The sequence below is a fragment of the Anastrepha ludens genome, chromosome 2 (assembly GCF_028408465.1).
Source record: "Anastrepha ludens isolate Willacy chromosome 2, idAnaLude1.1, whole genome shotgun sequence".
NCBI lineage: Eukaryota > Metazoa > Arthropoda > Insecta > Diptera > Tephritidae > Anastrepha > Anastrepha ludens.
Window position 1 is genome coordinate 173,737,001 of NC_071498.1, and position 22,490 is coordinate 173,759,490.

General features: G+C 36.9%; 3 protein-coding genes across 9 annotated transcripts in view; 1 reads left to right on the top strand and 2 right to left on the bottom strand.

Annotated features, from left to right (window-relative positions):
* LOC128855892 (probable dual specificity protein kinase madd-3) overlaps positions 1-4,975 on the top strand; it is a 59,069-nt gene extending 54,094 nt beyond the window's left edge. For 3 of the 7 annotated variants that reach the window (XM_054091114.1, XM_054091116.1, XM_054091115.1), the window contains exon 13: positions 3,476-4,967. In XM_054091114.1, the coding sequence (XP_053947089.1) occupies positions 3,476-3,609 (134 nt within the window). In that variant the 3' untranslated portion in view covers positions 3,610-4,967. Of the gene's footprint in view, positions 1-3,475 lie in introns of all 7 variants that reach the window. The other 4 variants (XM_054091117.1, XM_054091112.1, XM_054091113.1 and 1 more) reach the window with 4 other exon arrangements.
* A 7,877-nt stretch (positions 4,976-12,852) lies between these two features.
* On the bottom strand, positions 12,853-14,833 carry LOC128855860 (uncharacterized). Its single transcript, XM_054091073.1, has 5 exons — positions 14,816-14,833; positions 14,243-14,759; positions 13,747-14,166; positions 13,386-13,658; positions 12,853-13,321 (listed from the first exon to the last, which is right to left on the bottom strand). The coding sequence occupies exons 1-5, from the start codon at positions 14,831-14,833 to the stop codon at positions 13,107-13,109; spliced, it is 1,443 nt and encodes a 480-aa protein (XP_053947048.1). The 3' UTR covers positions 12,853-13,106.
* Positions 14,681-20,909, bottom strand: LOC128855897 (juvenile hormone esterase-like). The gene is made up of 5 exons (XM_054091125.1): positions 20,043-20,909; positions 19,335-19,545; positions 18,939-19,253; positions 18,741-18,873; positions 14,681-15,207 (listed from the first exon to the last, which is right to left on the bottom strand). Exons 1-5 carry the CDS (start codon positions 20,850-20,852, stop codon positions 15,033-15,035), a joined length of 1,644 nt encoding a protein of 547 aa, XP_053947100.1. The 5' UTR covers positions 20,853-20,909; the 3' UTR covers positions 14,681-15,032.
* Positions 20,910-22,490: the final 1,581 nt, after the last annotated feature.

Sequence of the window (22,490 nt, forward strand, 5' to 3'; positions counted from 1 at the left end):
TGTTGTTACTGTGCGTGTATTGTAAATTTTTAGTGTGTGGTGAAAAGTAAATGACAAAATGCATTTAAAATTTGCTATTAATGTGAACTTACTAATCTAGATGTTATTGAATTTAAAATATGTGAAATTCTTCCAAATATTGCTGATGAGTTACAAGAGAGTTTCCATATTCGCGGCTGCTGTTTGTCATAGTTTTCGCGTTGCGAATTAAATTTGATATTAAGAGCTGCGTTTTTGAGTACAAAATATACTTTGAAAGTATTATTTTTTATTATTATTTATTTAAAAAAGTTAATAAATAAGAAATTTAAATTTGAACTGACAACAGTAGCAGCTGAAGGCCTTCGGCTAGAAAAAATAGCTTTGTATTTTTGGGAATTTTAAAGAATGTGGCGCATAATCAAAATCAAAATGAAGCGAGAGTTTGAACTGAGGTTTAAGAAAAACTGTAGCTTATTTTAAACATACTCGAATTAGTTCCCGATTTTTCGCTTAGAGCTGAGTTTAATAAGCGAAATCGTATTAAGAGAGATTTAAACCATTTGAATTAGTTAGAGTTAAATGAAGATGATATTTATTCGGGGTACAGATTTGACAGGGGGCAGAATTTGACAGTTTCTTATTTTTTGTTTTTATTTTTCTCTTTTTATTATTTTTTTTTATTTTTTTAGTTATTAAACATTTTTTTTTTTTTAATTTTTTTTTATTTTACTTTTTTTAAATTTCTTTTTTTTTAATTTTTGTTTTTTAATTTTTTTATTTTTGTTTCTTATTTTTTTTATTTTTGTTTCTTATTTTTTTTATTTTTGTTATTTTTTTTTTTTAATTTGTGTTTCCTATTTTTTTATTTTGTTTTTTAGTTTTTATTACTTATTTTCTTTTATTTTTTTTTTTTTTGTTATATTTTTTAAATTTTTTATTTTTGATATTTATATCATTTCTTCTTTTTTTTTTTTTTGTTTTTAAATATAAACATCATACATTGAAATGCCTTCGTGTCCTGCTAAGCACACACTTAAGAGTTTATTTTATCTGGAATAGAAATCTTATCAACATTTTCTGCTGCCAAAGGCGCCTTTTAGCAAGGAAATTGCCTTTTTTTGCGCCTTTTTTCATGCCTTTCCATTGCTGCTTCAATTTTTGCTACACTCGGTAGAATCCAGAAACCTACATTTGTCTATGAACTGCTTTACAAATATTATTTTTTACTAATCATTCTCAGATCATTTTATGTATTTTCAATTGTCTTTAATTTTTTTTTTTCAATTACCTTTAAATTTATTTATTTTTTTTCAATTACCTTTAAATTTATTTATTTCTAATCATCTAATTTTGTTTTTGAATAACTTTCCAGTAAATAAAGAAAAAAGATTTTTTTTTTTATGTAAATCTTTGTTTTGACCTTTACGCGCTCCATTGCTTGTCTGCTTGTATCCTGCATCTGTCTAAACTCAGCTTAAAATATTTAGTCTTAGTTTATCTAAGCTTGGGACTATGATTATGCGCCTATATGTCAAAAATCAAACGATGCAGAGTAATTCTCTTGTCAAAATCAAATCAGTTCTGTTTTCAGTTCTTTTGTATTAACGATTTTCTAACAAAATAAAGTTTTATGTGTTGGCTTAGAATTATCAGCAATTGCATTTCATCGAGTAAACTTCAAGGTAGGTTGATCTGGAGCATGCAATACATACATACAAATGTATGCATTTGAAAACTTAGGTTATGTAAGTATTAACAAATTAAATGTTCAGAGTCACGAAGAATGAAATGCAATTGCACGACGGACTTTTCGAAAATGTATATGCTTCAGTACCATCTATAGTGGAGCCTAACTTTCAGAAATATCCAAAGCAGTTAAAAATTATATGCAAATAATTTGAGCTACGGCGTAACACGCAGTAACAACGGCACTACTGGTTTAAATGTTTTAGCTACGAAAAAATTCAAATTCGATAAACGGTGCCATAGCTGCCTAGTTCACAATATCAAAGAAAATGTTTATAACATTTATTAATTCATTTATTTATTTATTGAAGTAAATTTATAATAAATTATGAAATTTATAAAAAATTATAAATTATAGTTTGGTTGCAGCGCTATTGGCTGTGATTATTAATTACTTTTACGATTCAAAATGAAATCGTAGACGATAATTTTTACCTTCCCCCCATACTCTTATTTAAGTTTATAATAGAGCTCGTTATTTAGAGGGCTCGACTTTTAAACTTGCTGCTTGTCTATCATAAGCACTTATTAGAATAGAATAATGAGAAGTTTGCACTTCGACCTTAAAATATAATATTTTGTATCCCATACTCATCACAGTCCCGCATCCAATTCCAGTTACAACAATAAGTTTAGTATGAAGCTGGGTTGGGTTGAGCGAGTACGCCCTTCTTCTGGCCGTACCAGTCCGAGATATGCAGACCTTCTTATCTCTATGGCAGCGCATTCGAGAAGAAGATGGGTTGGAGTTTCTAGGGGTAAAGGAGGTAACAAAAAAAGCAGCAGCCAGGGGATCACATCCCGAGCCCTTTGCAAAGTGTCCTGTTGTTAGTGTGCCAGTGGGCGTTCACAGTTTGTCTTTAAAGAGGCTTATGAAGTACTCTTGCTGATGGTTAAATTTTTCACTTATGAGCGGATTAACCTCCCTAGAAGGGTCATACAATTTAAATGAGCGCACAATTTTTGGGTAGACTGATTAATTAAAAATTTATTTTAAATATTTAGAGAATTTTGCGCCGCCTTGTATCTTATTATCATACAGAGAGGGTATCTATTCGGCTCTTGAAGGCTTTTCTGCTGTTAACCTAAGGAGGCACAAAATCTTGCGCATAATTTTTCTCTCAAACACTCCAAGTGACGCCTACTCGGATATTGCCATCGTCCACGCTTCTGCGCCATACGTTAGGACGGCTTGGATGAGAGCCTTGTAGAGAGTTAGTTTTGTTCGTCGAGTGAGGGCATCTTCCTTAGGGGCATGACTAGTTTAACAATTCTGCGAGACCCTAGTTACAGGCGAAGACACGAAAATACCGCCAAATGACTCACATGCTGGTTAGTAAACTGTGTGTTTGAGGGAAGACTTTGAACCCAAAAGGAAAACTGCCAACCAGCCACAAAGATATCCTATAAGGATACGGGTCTGACAACCCCGTGAATCCTAGTCTCCTACTGGACAGAACCAACCATCCAACAGTGTGTAAAACAGGTCCTATAAATGCAAGATCCTCGGACGAGCGCCGATCAATGAATTTCTTACTTAGCCCATGGTAAATCCATTAGAATCCATAAAAAAGCGCAGCTAATACCGTTTGCCGAATTTCAGTTTTATTAATTTTTTTTTAATTTTTATTATTTTTTTTTTAATTTTTTTTTTTAATTTTTGTTTTTTATTTATCTATAAAATGTATAAAATACCTCCATTAATTCTAATTCTTTTTTCTTTTACTTGATACCTTCACTTATTTAGGTGATGCGCTACGCCACCCATTCTTCGACAAGCTCCCACCGCACCAACGTGTTGGTGAAGTTGGCAACAACAAGCAGGCCATTTCTTCGGGTAGCAGCAGCAGTCGCGAACGTTCGCACAGCTTGTCAAGATGAGATTTAGCGCGATTTGGTTATTGTTAATTAAAATTAGAACATCAACAGTGAACGGCACAGCAGCAGAAGATGAATAAGAAGAAGAAGAAGTAGCAGTAGATGATGATGAAGAAACAATAAACAACAACAAAACCATCAATAAACAAACGGAAAATATGATGCAACTATGAAAGCAGTATGAATGGCAATTCCTAGGCGCAACGCAAGCAGCATACACAACAACAGGTGCAGCGCAACAACAACAACAACACCATGTGAAACCATGAAAGCCACGAGAAAAACAGGCAAATCAACGCATCAACGTAAAGCAGCAGCATCGTCCGTCGTCAACAACAATTAGATAGATAGCAGCGTAAAATAGGAACAACATAATTTGATAAACTATATTAGAAATACATACCTGCAAGCATACAATATACAACAACAACAATAACAATAGTATGAAACACAAACAACAAAGATACACAAAACAGCAACACTTAGAAGAAGAAGAAGATGAAGAAAAGCATACTCAGTTAAGATTTAAGCAACAATAATACAAATCCAAGTAATAGTCCAGCTACTTTTTATAAAAGATTCGTTTTGTTTGCACAACAAAAATAATACCTTTTCTATGATAAAGAAGCATAAGAAAAGGAAGACTCGACTCGGAACTATTTGGAGGCGCGGTACACAAACACAAGAAAATTGAGCAACAAGAGAAGGAAAACATTTTTCGCGCGCACTCACACACACACACACATACGAACACAGAGAAACGGCAACGCATCCATATTTGTTTGCTTTGTTCGCTTTTGTGAGAATATTTTCTTCAAACTTTTCAATTTACAAAGTTACATAAAAATTATGTGATTTACTTTCGAGCATCACCCACGCATGTACCCACATACACGCGCCGCGCACATATCTACACTCTATTACACTCTTACATATATATTTTGTATTTTCCCCCTTTGTAATCATGTGCGAATTTCAATGAAATTTTCTGCCATTTTGCCATTGCTGTGCGCCAGTTTGTGTGTGTGTGCAAAAATCAGCAGGAATCAAGCAATAAGCGCCAGCAAATTATTTTTACAATTAATATTTGTAATATTTAATACAAAAGAAAAAAGAAAATAGAGAGAAAAAAATAACGAAGTTTCCTTGATTTGTTACGTCTGACGCAAAACCTCACTTTGAAGCCGGAACAATTAATAAAATACTATTTTGCGCAAATAATTGCAAACACCGCAAATTTTTCATGTTTCATGTTTTTACATGCAAAAAATTTGTTTGGTCTTTATTTAACAGAAAATTGGCGCTCAACTATTTGTGTTGGGTACGTGAAAGTCATTTTGAATATTTGTAGTTTTTTGATGTTTTTTTTTATTTATTTTTTGTTTATTATTATTTTTTTTTTGTTTATTATTATTTTTTTTTTGTTTATTATTATTTTTTTTTGTTTATTATTATTTTTTTTTATTTTTTTTTTTTTATTTAAAAAATTTTTTTTTTAATTTTTTTTTTTGTATTCTTGTTGCCACTTTGTTTTATTTTGTTTTTGTTTAGGATTTTGTTTTTTGTTTTTTTTGAATTTATCTGTTTTTGTATTCTGTTGCCACTTTTTTTTATTTTGTTTTTTAATTTTTTTTTTATATTCTTTTGAATTTTTTTTTATTCTTTTGAATTTTTTTTTATTCTTTTGAATTTTTTTTTATTCTTTTGAATTTTTTTTATTCTTTTAAATTTGTTTTGAATTTTGCTTTTTTTAATTTTTTTCCAGAAATTTTTGTTTTTTGTTTTTTTTTTTTTAATTTTTTATTATTTTTTTTTAATTTTTTATTATTTTTTTTTTAATTTTTTATTATTTTTTTTTTAATTTTTTATAATTTTTTTTTTTTAATTTTTTCTTATTTTTTTTTTCTTATCGCCACTCAAATCAACTTTTTATAAATATAAATTCCTTTTTTTTTAATTTTTATTCTTGTTGGCACTCAAATCCGCTGAGCTCATCGCAAGCCGCATTCATTAAAGGTGTTTCTTACGTTTTATTGTCAAAGCAAAGTATTGGCAAAGTAGAAAACAAATAATTAATTCGCTTTGTTTCAGTCTGGGCTGACAGCTACATAAGCATGGCGAAAGAAAAAAAAAAACAAATCAGCTGATTTACCGATGCCACTCAAAGCAAATTGAGTAGCCCTAGTAGATGGCGTTTTATCGAAACAGTTACTTTTTCGCGATTTTGACAATTCTGACGTCAGCTTCTTTCCCAATACAAAACAAACAAAAGGAGGACAAATTACAAGCTTGTAAAAATTCAGTTAATAGCTTCGTAATATTGCGAGTTGTGAGACTTAAACTAAACAAACTAAAGAAAACGAAGTGCCGTGTATTAAATTATGAAAGCACAAATTAATAGAAAACCCCCAAATGCAGTTTTTTTTGCATTCTTATGCGGTTGACGCCACGGCAAGAAATTATGTGTGTATGCTTATAATTCCTTGTGTTTGGTTGTCTCCATTGCTTTCGCCTACACTTCTTTTTTCACACACACATAAGTTATTCGCCTTCCTTTTGTTTTTTTATTCTTGGACTCTTACGATACAGCGAATTCGGCAGGCACAATCTCGCACTCTATCATTCTTGAGCTTAGCTCATCGCAAGCCGCATTCAATAAAGGTGGATGGCACTGGACCAAAACCAAATGATAGAAAAGAGGGAATGAATTCGCTTTGTTTCATTCTGGGCTAACAGCTAAATGGATATGGCGAAAGAAAAAAAAAACAAATCGGCTGATTTACCGATACCATCTTTAATAAATTCGCCTTGGCTCGCGGCATACTACGACAGTCGATTCTATTCTATGGCGACTCTGATTGATAGCCGCGCAAGGACGGCCACTGCAGCAGCATTTTTCGAAATGTTTTATGCGGTTATAACAACAACAACAGCAATACTTTTTTTTTACAATCACAAAAGTAATGTTGAATATTTGTAGTTTGTTTTTTGTATTCTTGTTGCCACTCAAATCAGCTTAGCTCGCGGCAAACCACGACAGTCGATGTTCTATGTGCATTACCAAAATGACTCTGATTGAAAAATGAGCAAGGACCGCCACTGCAGCAGCATTTTTCGAAATGTTTTATGCGGTTATAACAACAACATAGTAATCCTTTTTTTGTACAATCGGTAACAAAACCTGTTGGGGCATACATTTTTTGTGTGTACTGTTTGATATACGGCTTTGTAACAACTCCGATCTACTTGCATATGTATGTATATGTATTTGTTCAGGGCTATTACTCGAAATAACTGAAAAATTTGTGTTGTGTTTTTTGTATTTTGTTTTTTTTTGATATATTATTGTTGTTAGCACATAATTGTAAATTGTAAGCAGAAACGAAACTTGCCTTCATGTATACAAGAGCGCATAGAGTACATACACGCATACTTACGTATGTACATAGCGTATAATTTAGTTTTCGTTGTTTGTGTGGAATTTTCGTGTTGTTGTATATCTATGTATGTATATCTATGTTTGTATTAGTCACTTAATGAAAGGATGAGCGCCGTTACTAAAAAAATAATCGCTGCATATTTGCAATACTTCGCTCAATCAATGCATGCCTACATGCCTACACTCATACACACATACATACGTACATATATACATACGCATAAACATTTACATTTGTCGTCATAGTGTCACATGCCACCATTTGAATGGTTCTATGTTGTAATTATAATTAAGAATAACCAAATCCTGAGGCGTTTGTCTTACGACCTCGAACATACCCCCTCGTATACCCCACTTAATTTGTACGTTTCTCTCTACATATGTATGTATTAGGAATGTAAATGTACATATGCATATATACACGATAAAGCGCCAAATTAAATTTACTACATACATGCATACATACATACATACATAAGCGTATGCAATGCCGTATCCAGCCCGAAGTGGAAATTGCAAGCAAAAAGAAAAGGGGAATTTAAATTGTCAAGTTGCGCGCATACATACATACACAAGTTTCGAGTAGTCGTAGCATCGCGCAGTTTTTAGCCATTTGCGCAAAAATTTTCCACAGAAATAATGAATTTGCTTTCCCCCAAACTAGCATTTCAAACAAGAAAAGCTTTAAAACTAAATTTTCTCTGTAAAATTTAATTTGAAACTTTACTTGTTGGAATGCGTTGGAACCGTTGTGGGTGGATACTTGTGCATTTGTGTATGTATGTATGTATGTATGTAAGTCGTATTTGTATATTTAAGCAATAGAGAAGACAAATATTAGCCAGGACAGGACACGCACACAGGAACACCTGCAAGCGTACATGCAAATAAATGTACACAACCACACACACACACACGCACACATACACCCATGTAGAGTGTGTTTTATATATATACATATATGCACACATACATACAACATGCACTACACACTGCTGTATGTATTTGTGTATGTCATTTGATTGATTTTTAATGGGTTTTAGTTCTTAGGCTTTAAGACGCCTTTTAAAATTTTCTCTATACTCGTAATTGCATTGAAAATTAGCAGAATTGTTATTTACAGTTGCACGCGCCGAAAATTTGCGTTTCGTTCGTCTAAATTTGCGCATTATTGATTTTAGACAGAAACAAAAACAAAAAATAAAGAAAAAATAAAAAAAATTATGCTTAAGTTTAAAACTAAAATTATACTTACGTAAGTCTAAAGCAGAGCGTGTGTTCAATAATGGAATTACTATATATGAATTATGAAAAACAAATTGCCAGAACTGAACGTACTGTAAATTTTTAAGTAAACTAGTGAAATCTAATACAAAGCAGAAAAGTGAATTAAAGTAATGTGAAAGAAATGTTAACGAGAAATTGAAAAGGGTTTAATGAGAAAAACTAATTACAATGAATAGTTAATAAATGATTAATGACGAGTGGCATTCATTGCAATTAAAAAAAAAAAATAAAAATATAAAAACATCAAAGGTAATGCGCTTTGCGCGCTTGCTCATATTTTAGATAAGTAAAAAAGCAAGTGAAATAATTCACAGTGGGGTGCAGTGGTATGAAGAAAATGTCAAACAAAAAATACAAATACAACAAAAATATATATGTATATATATTTATATGTATATAAATGCTAATTAGAGCGTTAAATTCACACAACAAAAATACTTACTTGAATTTTTTTAAATTTTTGTTTTGCAATTAATAAAATTTTTGGTTTTTTATTTTTTTTTTGAAAAGTAAATTTTAACTCAAATCATCAACAAACTTTTTTTTGCAATTAATAAAATGTTTGGTCTTTTTTTCAATTAGTGAAACTTTTCCTTTTTTTATTTTTTTATTTATTTTTTTCTTATTTTTTTTTTTTATTTTTTTGTTAATTGTTTTTTGTTTTTATTTCTTTTTTATTTTTTTTTTATAATTTTTTTTTATTTTTTTTTTTTAATAAATTTTAACTCAAATCATGAAAAACAAATTTGGTATAGAAAACAAAAAACAAAATTCACTGCGTGATGCGTTTTATTTTCGCTTTTTTGTGTGATAAATGGCTTGTAAAAATTCATTTATTTAAATTTCCCCTCCTAACACTCAGTTTGTGCTCGCGTAGTATGCCACCCATATGTATACATATACAAACAACCAACCAAAAGTTGTGAAACTCAAAAAACAAACCAAACACACAAACACAAAAACAAACAAAAACACCAATTTGCCAAGTTTTTAAGCAAGTGTTTGTGTTTGTGTAACGAAAATCGAGAGAGAGAGTAAAGTCATCGTTAAAAAATCGTTCATCGATGAGAACGAAGCGCAAAATATTGTATGTAATACCGTTCGTACACACGCATACTACATTTAATATACACAAACAAACAATTTACCTACGTAGTCGTTGCTAGTTTAGTTCGTTTTGTAATTCTTATTATTTACTACGTCATTAAGTCATAAATAATTGAATGATAAATGAAAAATGAAAGAAAAATTAAACAAACAAAAAAAAAAACAACAAATTGAATTGAAAAGTAACCAACAGGCAACCATTAAAAGGTCCAAAATGTAAAAATATTTAAATATTTTATTAAATGTGCTAATGGAAGGCAGGCAACACTAAAATACTGCTTTGTGTACAAGAAATTGAATTTGCCAATTTCATATGGGATTCAGTTAAGTTTTACTAATAATTACAAACATACATAAATATTGACATTTTGATTCTCAATTCAAATTTGACTTAGCTTTTAGTTTTTAGCAATGTTCTAATTTCATATATAAACATAAAACATTATCAACAAAACACACACCCGCACCCACACACACACACACAGTTAAATATACATACACTATATCTATATTTAATAATACGGAAACTCTTATTATTATTACAATTTATGATTATAAAATGAAAAATTATTAAAAATAAATAATTGACAATGGAAAATTGTAAATTGGCTTAGTTATTTTGCACAACTTTCTTATTAATTGTATTTGCTATTTAGCGAACGCCAGAGCTAAGAGCGATTTTGCGCGTCCGTTTTCAGTGATATACATTTTTTTCCAATATAAAGGGTGTTATCCCCATAAAAGATCAATAATTTCGTTGCTTGTGTGGCACGTAGCGCCTAGCGCCTTCTTGTTGAAAATAAACGTTGCCCACATCAATACCATCCCATTCCGGCCATGAAAAATCGCTAATCATCTCTCGATAGAGCAATCCATTCACCGTAACTGTTGCTCCAGCTTCATTTTCGAAAAAGTAAGGTCCAATAATTCCGCGGGACCATAAACCGCGCCAAACAGTCACACGTTGAGGATAGAGAGGCTTTTCAACAATAACTCTTGGATTTTCTAAGCTCCAGATCCAACAATTTTGCCTGTTGACAAAGGCACCGAGGTGGAAATGGGCCTCATCACTCAAGATGATTTTTCGATGGAATTCCGGTTCATTCTCATGCATTTCAACGACCCAATCAGCAAAGACACGACGTTGTTGATGATCGGCCGGCTTGAGTTCTTGTGTTAACTGGACTTTATGAGTCTTAAGACCCAAGTCTTTATGCAAAATACGGTGTAATGACGTGTGTGGAATGTCTAATTCCAAAGAACGACGAGGAATGGACAAACCTGGATTTTCTTCAACACTTTCGGCTACAACAGCAATATTTTCGGCTTTGCTTGAGTGACGTGCACGGGTTTTATTCTTCATATCACTAACTTGTCCCAAGAGCTCGAATTTTTTCACCAATTTTTGTATTGCGGTCCGACAAGGTGCTTCACGATGTTCACGACGAAAAATTTTCGAGTTTTACGAACCGTCTCTGCCAAATTTTCACCATTTTTATAGTGAATTTTAATAATTTCCGTGCGTTGTTTAAGCGTGAATCGTTCCATTTTTATTAATGGCGTAGTTTCTGCTTGTCAAATATCAAAAAATGACATCTACCGAAATAGCGGGCTATTCAAAATAACATCTCTTACTGTAAAACCCCTTTATTAATCGTAAATAGTGACGAACTAATCACCGTCAGGGCCAAGCAAAGATGTCGCCAAGAGGGTGTTCTTTCTCCGCTGCTGTGGCGCTTGGTCGTAGACTCTCTACTAGCGGAGATGCAGGAACTCAGTTTTCATGTCCAAGCTTATGCGGACGATGTCTGTGCGCTAACATCGGATAAATCCCTAAAACGACTTTGCACGAAAGTGCAGTGGATTTGATGACTGGTGCATGACACAAGGTCTTTCCGTCAATCCGAACAAAACCACCATAGTTAGATGTTTACGAGAAAACGGAAATTGGTTGGACTGAAAGGAGTGACACTTGCTCTTTCCGATTAAAGTTAAATATCAAGGAATAATCTTGGATAAGAAGCTGACTTGGAGGACACACGTTATACTGAAGCTGAATCGCGCATTAAGGATTTTTTTTTTTAGCCTTTGGTAAAATCTGTAGTCTGAAACCTGCTGTGGTCCTATGGATATACACAGCAGACCAGTCATCACTTACGCCTCTGTGGTCTGGTGGCGACAGAGAGTTCACAATCCGGGAACTATACAGGCTGCAAAGAAGTGTATGTTTATGCATCACGGGTGCCATGAGTGATGCCCTAAATGCTATGCTTGATTTGCTTGCCTTGGATCTCAAGATGCAAAAGGAAGCAATAAAAGCAATGTGTAGACTCCATAAATATGGTTTCTGTCACGAAGAAGGAACTTCGGAACACAGAGAAATCTTTAAGTTGCTATTGCTGTTTTTGGCACTTAAGGACGACCTGAAGCTCATAGCTTCATTTGGAAGGAAATTTAATGTCAGCAATCCAGAACGCATTCAGAGAGGTTTGACGGATATTTTCTTTATCGATGGGTCCAAGAATGGAATAGGGTCTGGAGCCGGACGGTACTTAAACGATAGTAATAAGTATCGCTATGCTATGGGGAAAATGGCAACTGTTTTCCAAACAGAAGTTTTTGCCATCCAGAAAGTAGCCGAATGGATAATCGAGAGGAGATGGAGCGGGAAACAGATTGAAGTTTTCAATGAAAGTCAGGCTGCACTGAAGACCCTGGGGAATGCGAAGCAAACCTCGAAGATTGTTCAAGAATGTAAGACGAAGCCAAATTCTGTCGCAAGAGGGGAAGCAGCACCCGTCACAGGTAATGGTTTGGTACGCTGTAACCGCAGATGGGCGCTCTCCAATCGTTTTCATCGAGGCTGGCGTCAACGTAAATGCCAAATATTATCGGGAAAGTACTCTGGAGGTTGCTTTGAAGTCGTGGGCGGACAAACATTTCGGTAGCAAACCATGGACGATTTAACAGGACTCGGCACCATCTCACAAAGCTCGAGTGAATCAAGAATAGCTAAAAACCCACGTTCCGAACTTCATAACGTCCACACAATGGCTCTCAAATTCACCAGATGCGAATTCGATGGATTATTCTCTTTGGGTCAATTGGCAGAGCAAAATCCGAACTAAAAAATTCACCAGTCTCGAGGCGCTGAAAAGAGGCATTCTCCGTGAGTGGGCCAAAATACCTGCAAGTCACATTCGGGCAGCTTGCGATTTGTTTCTGGACCGTCTCAAGGCCATAGTCAAGGCAAAAGGTGGTCATATCGCGCAAGAGTAAATTGTTTCTTAATTTTGTATTATTTTCACCCATTTTTTACTTTGAATGGAATAAAAGTAATATTCCAAACAAAATTTATGGCCGCTTTAATTGGTTACACTTCGGGTGCCGGAGAATATGGATATGACATTCGGTTTGCATTTTGTGCTCTAAACCAGTATTACCATTCACTTTTGCTTGATCCTCGTACTTCACAACGAAATGCAGTTAAAAGAAATATTACACAAGCTGGGAAGTCTTTCAAAATATAATTCGCTTATCTGTAAAAACACTCAATTAACGGCACATCTTGATAAGGCAATAATAGCAGAAAATAAATAAATTACAATACTAGAAATTATGTAATCTATGTACACAGTTCTAAGAGCAGTTCAAATAAGTACGATATTCAACCATTTTTGTTGCACTGCGATTTGGAATATTTGCTTTTCTCAAATAGAATATCCTTGAAATGTCTATTCCGTTTGCTTTCCATGTTGTAGCGTCGGAAAATGTCACGCCTATTCTCAAGCGCTGTTGTCACGTCTTGGCAATCCCTTGAGGGGCCCATAATCGTCCATGAGCCGAAAATTGTGTCGATACCGCCACAGATGCGACAATAACCTGGGAGTCACAGACATAAAGCACGTAAATCAGAAACCTTTCGACAACTCACAAGGAACCTTACCAATAAAAGTAGACACAATACTGAGTTCGCGATTTTGCGAGTAAATATAGAATGGGCCGCCTTGCTGGTTGAGAGTACTGCCCATAAACTTCCAGCCGGTATCGATGATATGATGCGCATGTGGCGGTTCACGTTCGCTCACTTCAATTGTCAGCAGTTTGTTGTTCTTCTCAGCCATGCCCAGACGACGGTCTGCTGCCTTGTTGAGCGCAATGTCGAAGCGCAGACCCATCTCGTACGAATTCCAGGAGCCAACAACATCACAAGGTATGCCTGGAAGAGCAAAAAACAAAAACAAAAACAGAATATTTTAATTACAAATTATTTAGAATCATGGAAATGATTCTGTTTATTTTGTTACCATCCGGTGCGCAGTTGAGCTCTGCCGGCTCTGCATTTGCTTTACATTCCTGTAGGAGCTCCAGCTTGCTCAGCACCTTATCCAAAACGCCGGCAATACGCTTCGTCTCGGCATCGTTCGACTGCGCGGTGCAGCTGACAGGTAATTGCGAATTGGGGGTTGCCTTGTTCCGAGTTGGATCTTCAGTTGGTGTGTGTACAGTCGTTGGTGCAGCGGTCGTAGGAGTTGCAGTTGCCGTCTTTGCTGTAACGGATGTGTGACGCCCTGCAAGTGCTGAAATGGCACCGTACAAGGCATCCTGTGGCATTAGCGGTGCCGGCACTGCTGTAGCAGCTGGCGCCACTAAAGGTAAGCCCGGTACTAATGATGCTTCATTTCTTGGTAATTTTTTACCCGACGGACTTTGGCTCAATTTGCTTACTAAAATCAGAAACTATTTTTACTCAATAATTGTTCCACACGAATATCTCTTTGCATATGCCAGCACAGAGCTTACCGCTGATATCGATTAATTTCTGCATTTCCGCACCCAGTTGAGGATCCTTTTTGGCCACATACTCGAGTGGATTAGACAAAGACGCCAACTTTTTGGCCAAATCCAGTGTGGTCATATTCATTTTCGAGGCGACCATTGCAAGCATATTCTTCGACCCGGTATTACCAAGCAGTCCCAAATTCGCATCAAGCGATCTGGTTAGCACTGCCGGATAAGAGGCAGCGGACGTCGCGTCGACTCCACTTGCTACGCCCGTCATAAAATCTAACGAATCAGCGCCGAAAATGCGCGCATCTACGTCAGTGGCATCCAAGCTGCGTTTGTCTTGCAGCTTATCGAAATTGTCAATAGGCTTGTCGATTTTCAGCAGAATAGTTGAACCTTCGAAAGTGCCAGATCTATCACGCGACTCGCCCTTCACGCTTTTGGCATCATCCAATTGCACAGCTGCCACTAATCTCTGCAATGTGGGCGCGCTAAGACCGTGCTCGGTGAGGTGATCACTGGCGCTTTGGGTCTACATTTAGCATTTACCAAAATGTTGATAGGCACTGACGCGATCAGTAAGCAAACGACAGTAAAGAAGTTCATTGCAGCAGCATTTATTCCAACTCAAATCTCTGCTTGTTTCTGCATATTTAACAATTCAATATCAATAAGAAATATAATATATGTAATTATATAGAATGAAGGATAAGATAAAATAAGAAAAGCCGAAAAACTGAAAAATGATTTCCACAGTTTCGATTTCTTAAGTTTCGATTCGAATGATTACTTATACTTAGGCACATTAATTTGAACTGGGCACTGGGAATAGTTTGTCCCAATTTTGGAATCTTTCAGGGAAAATGCCACCAGTTGAAACGGCCAGTTTCGCGCCTATGTTCAAATATGGCTTCGTATTCCCGTTATAAGGCGGCCAACGTAAATCTTTCAAATACGCATCAGCATTATTATTTGGATCGCTGTAAATAAACAAAAACAAAAAAACACACATTATTGCTTTTCTAAGAAATCTTAGTAGTAGAGCTAACAAAAATTGTTGGCGATTCTGTAATCGCGCATTTTTGGAACTTTCAATAAAACGTTCAAAAATTAAGCACAAAGGAAAATAGCCTGTTAAGGCAGGCACCCGCTTGACTAGAACGAGTAAGTGGAATATAGATTTTCCTCACTCTCAGTTTTGAAGACGGAACTAGATGAGGAACTAACTACAGGGTAGCCAATATTCGACGGACCCATCATACGTCTTTAACAGAGACGTAAGATTGCGTAATGACATACCGCGTTGGGAGCGTCAGTCCAAGCTGATTTTTACCATGGAACAGTACACGCCACGCGGGCGCTCCCAAATTGTTGAAATTTACATTCAACAAAAGAAGTCAATTGTGAAAACTCAACGTGCGTATAAAAAATTAAATAATGTGAAAAGTACGCCTTCTAAGAACACCATTAAACGTTTGTACAAAAGGTTTTCGACTGGTGATGCTCTTTCTAATCCAAAGAGGCCAAATCAAAACCGACCAAGGCAATCCAATGAGAATATTGCTCTTGTACGGGCCAGTGTTGAGACGTCGCCAAGGACATCCCAAAATCGCCGTATCTCTGGGTAATATGAGAATGAGTAATATTCGTTCTCTAAAACTGGAGGATATTTACTGATTTGCAAAAGAATCTGGAAAATTGTCACAGGACTAACGAACTACCTCTGTTTCTGTCTCTATTCTTTCCTATCTCTTTCTCTGATACTTTTCTCCTTTCACGAAATCAACCAACTTCATTTTAGCACTCCCAAGGAAGGAATGTAAAATATTTGTTGGAGTACTGGCGGGACATTGTCTCACTCCATATCACGCAACTAAAATCGGTTTGATCCAGAACCACATGTGTAGGTAGAAGGGGTGACTATCGCAATGACACACTTAGACCTTTCATAGGTTCATTGTGATACCACCGGAACTTATCCTTTCCCTATGGGTTTTTTTTTGTTGTAGTTGTTGAAGTGACAGTCCTTGGCCAGATATAAATCCGCGTCGTTTCGGTTACGTAAAACCGACTGTAGTAGGTTTGGGTTCCTTTTCAAACCATCCCGCAGCTTTAATAAACGAGCATAACGAAGCTTTGCGCAATAGCCGCTACATCAGTTAAAAATGCCACGTACAGAGTGCGGAGCCTCCTAGTTGCTAAGCTTTCCCCTCACATTAAAGGTGTCTGACTGTTTCCACTTCTTCTGTGCTTAGACAGCTTCTACAGAAATCGAAGTACGGGAGTCCTAGCCTTCTAGCGTGGCTGCCTATCAGACAATGACCAGTTAATGCCCCTATAATATTTCTTATAGTTTCTCTGTTAAATCTTAACAAGCTTTTTGATCGACCGCTGTTCCATTTCGGCCATGTCTGTCTGCTTAGTTCGCATGTTGAGAGGTTTTGCCAACTTGTGTTTACCTCATTGATGGTTTCTCTATCTAACAATAGTTTACAAGTGGCTATAGGCATGGGTAACTTATGCGAAGAAGAAAGGATTACGTTAGAACACTTGCTTTCCCACTGCCCTGCTCTAAGCAGAGCACTCGTTACAACTGCCTGGGATCGGTATACTTTTCATCTCTGAAGCATATGGCTGACAAAAGTTTGAATTGTTTAGTAAAACTCGGCAAGAATTGTGCCACGAACTAAGTTTAACACAGCTCCAACAACACCGGTAACACTACCGACCCTTGTGGTTTATATGAGATCTATTCAGATCAGCCGGAGAAATACCTAACCTAACCTAGCATCACCGCAATGAAGAGATTGAAATACCTAACCAATAAGAGATTGAGGAACATGATTGCTTCCAATAGGAAGCAACAACTGGTTGGAGGCGGTTTGGGTATGCATTTTATTTCATTTGTAGAACTGGGTACAATGGAAAATTATTATGCGAGGACTTTAAATGATAGATATTCGGATAAAAAAAACTGTTGCTCTTTGACTTTTTTGGAGCTTTAGTAGTATTACTCGGACGGCAAAGCCGCAGTTTACTGATGGAGGTCCTCTATATAAGTATATGAGTGAACAAACATATCGTTAAAGTCCTGCCTACTTGAAGCTCAATCTTACATTTAGATTCGATTTGTGGGCGACTGCACAAGTCCCCGCACTCAGTCAGGAAGACCATTGTAGTACACCCGGATAGATAAGAGTGAAAGGAATAGAGAGACAGGATAGTTACAATATGGATGGTAAGACGAAGCAATGAGTTTTCAGGTCACTCTTCCGCGAATCTTTTGGGTTCATTGATGAATCTTAATATTCCCGTAATGTTAATACAAGAACCGTGGATGTCTAAAGGACAAATACACGGCTTGGGAGTTACAAAGTGGAGGTCTATCCTTTTTAAAGAGTGCGAGGTTCGTCCGCGACGTGAATTATTATACTAAAAGCGGTCGATTGCATCTTGTTAAGACAATACTGTTGTCAAGACTTAGTTGTAGCCAAGATAAAGTATCGATTAGAGTGTAAAGAGGTAGCGACAATCGTTGTCTCGCCCTATTTTTCCTGTGGCTCTATTCTCCCTCCATCTACGAGAAAGTTTATGGCAGTCGTAAGATACGCTGAATCTATGGGATTAGGTCTTATTGTGGGATGTGACGCAAATTCACAGAACACGCTCTGGGAAAGCACTAAATGTACTCGCCTGTTAACTCGCTTAGTTTGAAAAAAAACGTGTGCTTTCGACTTTCGCAACCAGCGGAAGACAGGAAGTAATGGGTATACGACATGATCTAACTACAAAATATCAGATGGAAAGTACTCGATAAAGATTCCTTGTCACACTATCATTATTTAGAGTTTAGGCTTGGAGCCGAGACAAACTCGACGCGAGCAGGCCGCAATCCTCGCAAAGCGGATTGGACACGATAGGACGATCTCATTAAAGAGAGCACCAGACAATCGTTGCGAGGGAGAAAGGACGCTTTGAGGGAGACTGGAAACTAGGCCTTGCCGGCTCCCAGCTACGATAAATCGGAGACTGTGAACTGGTGCTTCAGTGCTACTTGAGGAGTGCCAGACTGGCACTTCAACTATTTTACCTATGCACTATTCGTGCCACGCTCAACTGCTTTGATCCGTAGACTGTGGCATAGACATGGTTAGAAGTGTAGTGTCTTTCGATCGCGCTCTGGTTATTATTCTCTAGAGGGGTGAGTCTGTCATGCGCTACAGTAGTTGTTTTTTCCATGAGTACTTAGGACACCTTTCCCGATTTCCTAAGGGCGTAAAATTTACTTCAATTCAAGTCAGTAGTTCTCTGGCTTATCACTTTTATGTTGCCTCAGGAGAGTATAGTTTTTTCACTTCTAAGATATATGGAGAATGAGGCGGAATGAAGAAAGAACACCAAGATAACTCTGACTCTAGCTGACCTTACAGTAACTCTAACTCCTTGCCCCCAGGCTACTACTTAGTGAAATTAGCGCTCATAATTTTAGCTTGAAACTTGCAAAGTATTTTACCCTTTTCTGGCGAATTCCGTCCACATGCGAGTTAAGTTTTCAATGACCTTATCTTCCGGATCTGTTGCACTGAAAAGCGGTGTCATAACAGGTACGTGGAACAGATAGAGTAATTCATCATGATGTACAGCACCTGAGATACAAATTTAGAATTAATTTTTTTTTCTGTCAAAATTTATCAAGTATCAACAAACTTACCGTAAACCTCACCGTCAATGTCGAAATGACTGTAACGACCCTTGTATGTGAAGAGATACGTATAGACGGGAGTAAAGCGCGAAATCAAATCCAAGAAACGGTGGTATTCGAAACCGATAATGGCGTCAGAGTATAGTTTGCCGAATGCTTGCAAACTATGGGGAAGCGCCAAGGGCCCGTTTGGCAGATATCTGCGCAATGTTTTGCTTATTTCCACAGAACGCGGCGTATCACGTTCATACATTAATGCAATTGGCGCATATTTTTCGAAATTTTCATTTAACCACGTTCTGGTGGTCTCATTCTTTAAGAGAGCTGGAACGAGCCGCAAGCAAAGTAATAAAATTTATAAATGTATTTTATTTTTTCTTTGTAAGATTCCATAAATCGACTCACAGTAGGCCCCGCCGACGAACTCATGCTCCGTTATACCGATTATAAGCGGTACTTTGTGGAATGTGCCAGTTTGTATGGTTTCGTATGGGTCCTCCACCAAGAAACGTTCTTGGCCAAAATCATCCTCGATCACTGGCATCCAATTAAAAACCGGATTCCAATTGAAATCAAACATTTCAGCGGTTGTATCCACGAAGTCCATCATTGGTTTCTACACACACACACACACACACACACAGACAAAAGTAAATGCGTTAAAATAATTGTAAAATTATTGCAAAATCATTGCGTGGGCGTTTCAATAAGTATCCGTGTTTGATGGTAGAGGGCGTTCCTGAGGGAAGCTCAAGCGAAGGCAAAATAAATTTCAGACTTTGCAATTTTCAGATTTGCGTTATAAATAGCTGCCGCACGCCGCCTATTCCCCCAAGCTGGCTCCCTGCGACGTTTTCTTGTCCCTTGAAGAAATGGCTCGCGGAACAACTTTTAATTCAAATGAGGAAGTCATCGCCGAGACAGAGGCGTGTTTTCGAGAGTTCGACAAATTCTACTTTTTGGAGGGGCTAAAAAAATTGCTGGAGCTTTGGAAGAAGTGTATCTTTCTAAAAAGGGACTATGTTGAAAAAAAAAAAATTATAAATATGGTGCCTTCATTTCTAACACCGGTACGTATTGAACCCTCCTCGTACAACAATAACCCGTACATACCTGCTTCAAACAATTCACCAACTGGTCCGCCGGATTCCTGGGGCAATCTAATAAATCTGCTTGCCTATCGCTCAACCGCTTTTGCTGATGCTCGTAATCGAATTGTCCCAATGGCGAACCGCTCATCATAATGGCGCGATGAAATAAGCCCCTTGACATGGGCGACAACATATGCAATCCAATGCTAAAGCTGCCCGCACTATAGCCCAACAATGTCACCGCACGCGGATCACCACCGTAGCATATAATATTGTTGCGTACCCAACGCAATGCCTCCACCTGATCCTTTAAGCCTGCATTACCGGGCGCTTCAGCACTACCCGTTGCCAAGAAACCCAATGTGCCTAAGCGATAGTTTATCGTCACCAATACAATGTCGCGATCCATCAAATGTTCGGGACCAGCGAAGTTTTTGCTTTGACCCGATACGCTGTAAAAACCACCCGGATGTATATACACCACAACCGGCTTCCTCTTTTTTGTATCCTTCGTATAAACATTCAAACGCAAACAATCCTCCGATAGATCGGTGACATTTTCAGTCACTTGCGGACACATTGGACCATCCTGGGTGGCATCGTAAGTGGTTGGTTTCCATGCTGGATATGGTTTAGGATTTTGAAAACGTAAATTTCCAACTGGCGGCAGTGCATAATGGATGCCACGGAATGCATGGAAGTCCTGACCCAAACGGGTTTGCAATGTTGTGCCCAGTACATCGCCCAATCTTGTGGTTATTTGAATTCTATCTGCGCGCCCTAACGCAACCAGAGCGAAAGCAGCGATGCAAATTGTATGGAGTAGCTGCATTTTCAGTTCGTGACCGTTCACAGACCGTTTTCAAGTTTCAACTGATTAGAATAGAGCGCCGCATGCACTATTTAAGGCGGTTGAATGCCAATGTTTTTGTTCGAGTATTGGCGATTACGCCTAAACTGGCTGCATACGTATGTATGTGTATGTATGTATGTGTGTATATAGCGCTGATGATTTGAGAAAAAATCACGCTTGCTAGCCAATTATATGACGCAAAAAACGGGTCTTCCAAACTTCAGTTTTTATTTTAAATGAATTTATTAGAGGGTTTAAAGTTTTGACGATTCTTTTAATGGCTTTTTCGGTGAGACTAAGGCTCAACGGCGTGGTATCTCCGCAATTTCTCGTCGTCATGTTATCTTTCAAAACTTCAGTTTTCTGCGGTTTGTCCACTTGCACGCTGCCTCCGATTCTGCGCAAAAGCAAATACTCCAAGGCCTTTAAATCAGGGGATCCTGAATCGTGGAATTATTCTTGGAAATTTTGTTTCAAATAAACTGATTATTTCTTGGCTGTGTGGCACGTCGCCCCGACAAGCAGAAGCCACATATCGTTAATACCATGCCAACAGCAAAAAATAAAACAAGAAATACGTCTTTAACAACAAAAATAATTTTTGAGTATTTAGGATCAAAATAAAGTCATTGATGTGCTAAAATCCTAAGAACATTGCGATGATTTGAGATGGACCTACAAAAGTATGCACTCTAGAAAATTTCTGTACTCAATAAAAATTATACTTCATGGGTTTTTTTAATGAATTCAGTTGAAGTAAAGACAAATACAAATAAAATTGGCGGTGTTCAGCGATGAGGCCCATTTCTGGCTTTAAGGCTACGTCAATAAGCAAAATTGCCATATTTGGGATGAAGAGCAACCCGAAGCCATTCAAGAACAGGCATTACATCTATTGAAAACCAGCGTTTGGTGCGACCTGTGGGCTGGAGGAATAATTGGCCCGTATTGCTTCAAAGCCGAGGCTGGCGACAATGTAACAGTGAATGGCTAGCGTTATGGCGCGATGGTCAACGACTTTTGATTTTTCCAACAAGACGAAGCTACTTGCCATACAGCCCGTGAAACAATGCTTATACTGCGTCGTCGTTTCGGTGAGCAATTTATCTCTCGCCTCGGACCAGTGAATTGGCCACCAAGATCGTATGATATAACAGCTTTGCACTTCTACTTGTGGGAGTGTGTAAAGTCTAAATGCTTTGTTTCGATTAAGGAATTAGAAGCCAACATTTCTCAAGTTATTCACGAGATACCGACCGAAGTCCTACTGCGAGTCATTCAAAATTGGTGTTTATGATACTTCGCAGTTGCGGCCAAGATTTGAAAGAGATTATTTTCAAAAAATAAATGTCACGAATGGTTCCACACAAAAATAATAAAGATTACCCAATAATTTTTCATTTTCGTTGGCTTATTTCAATTTAAAATCCGAAACCTCTAAATTGATCACCCTTTATATAGCATTCGCAGATGTACTCGTAAATGAGCGGACATACCAGAGAATGAACGAGCTCATACGTAGAAGCAGGGCTGATAGAGCTTTTAAGTTCATAAGAAAAGCATATTCTCAGAAAAAACAAAAACAAAAACAAAATCAAAACAAAACGCATTACTCAC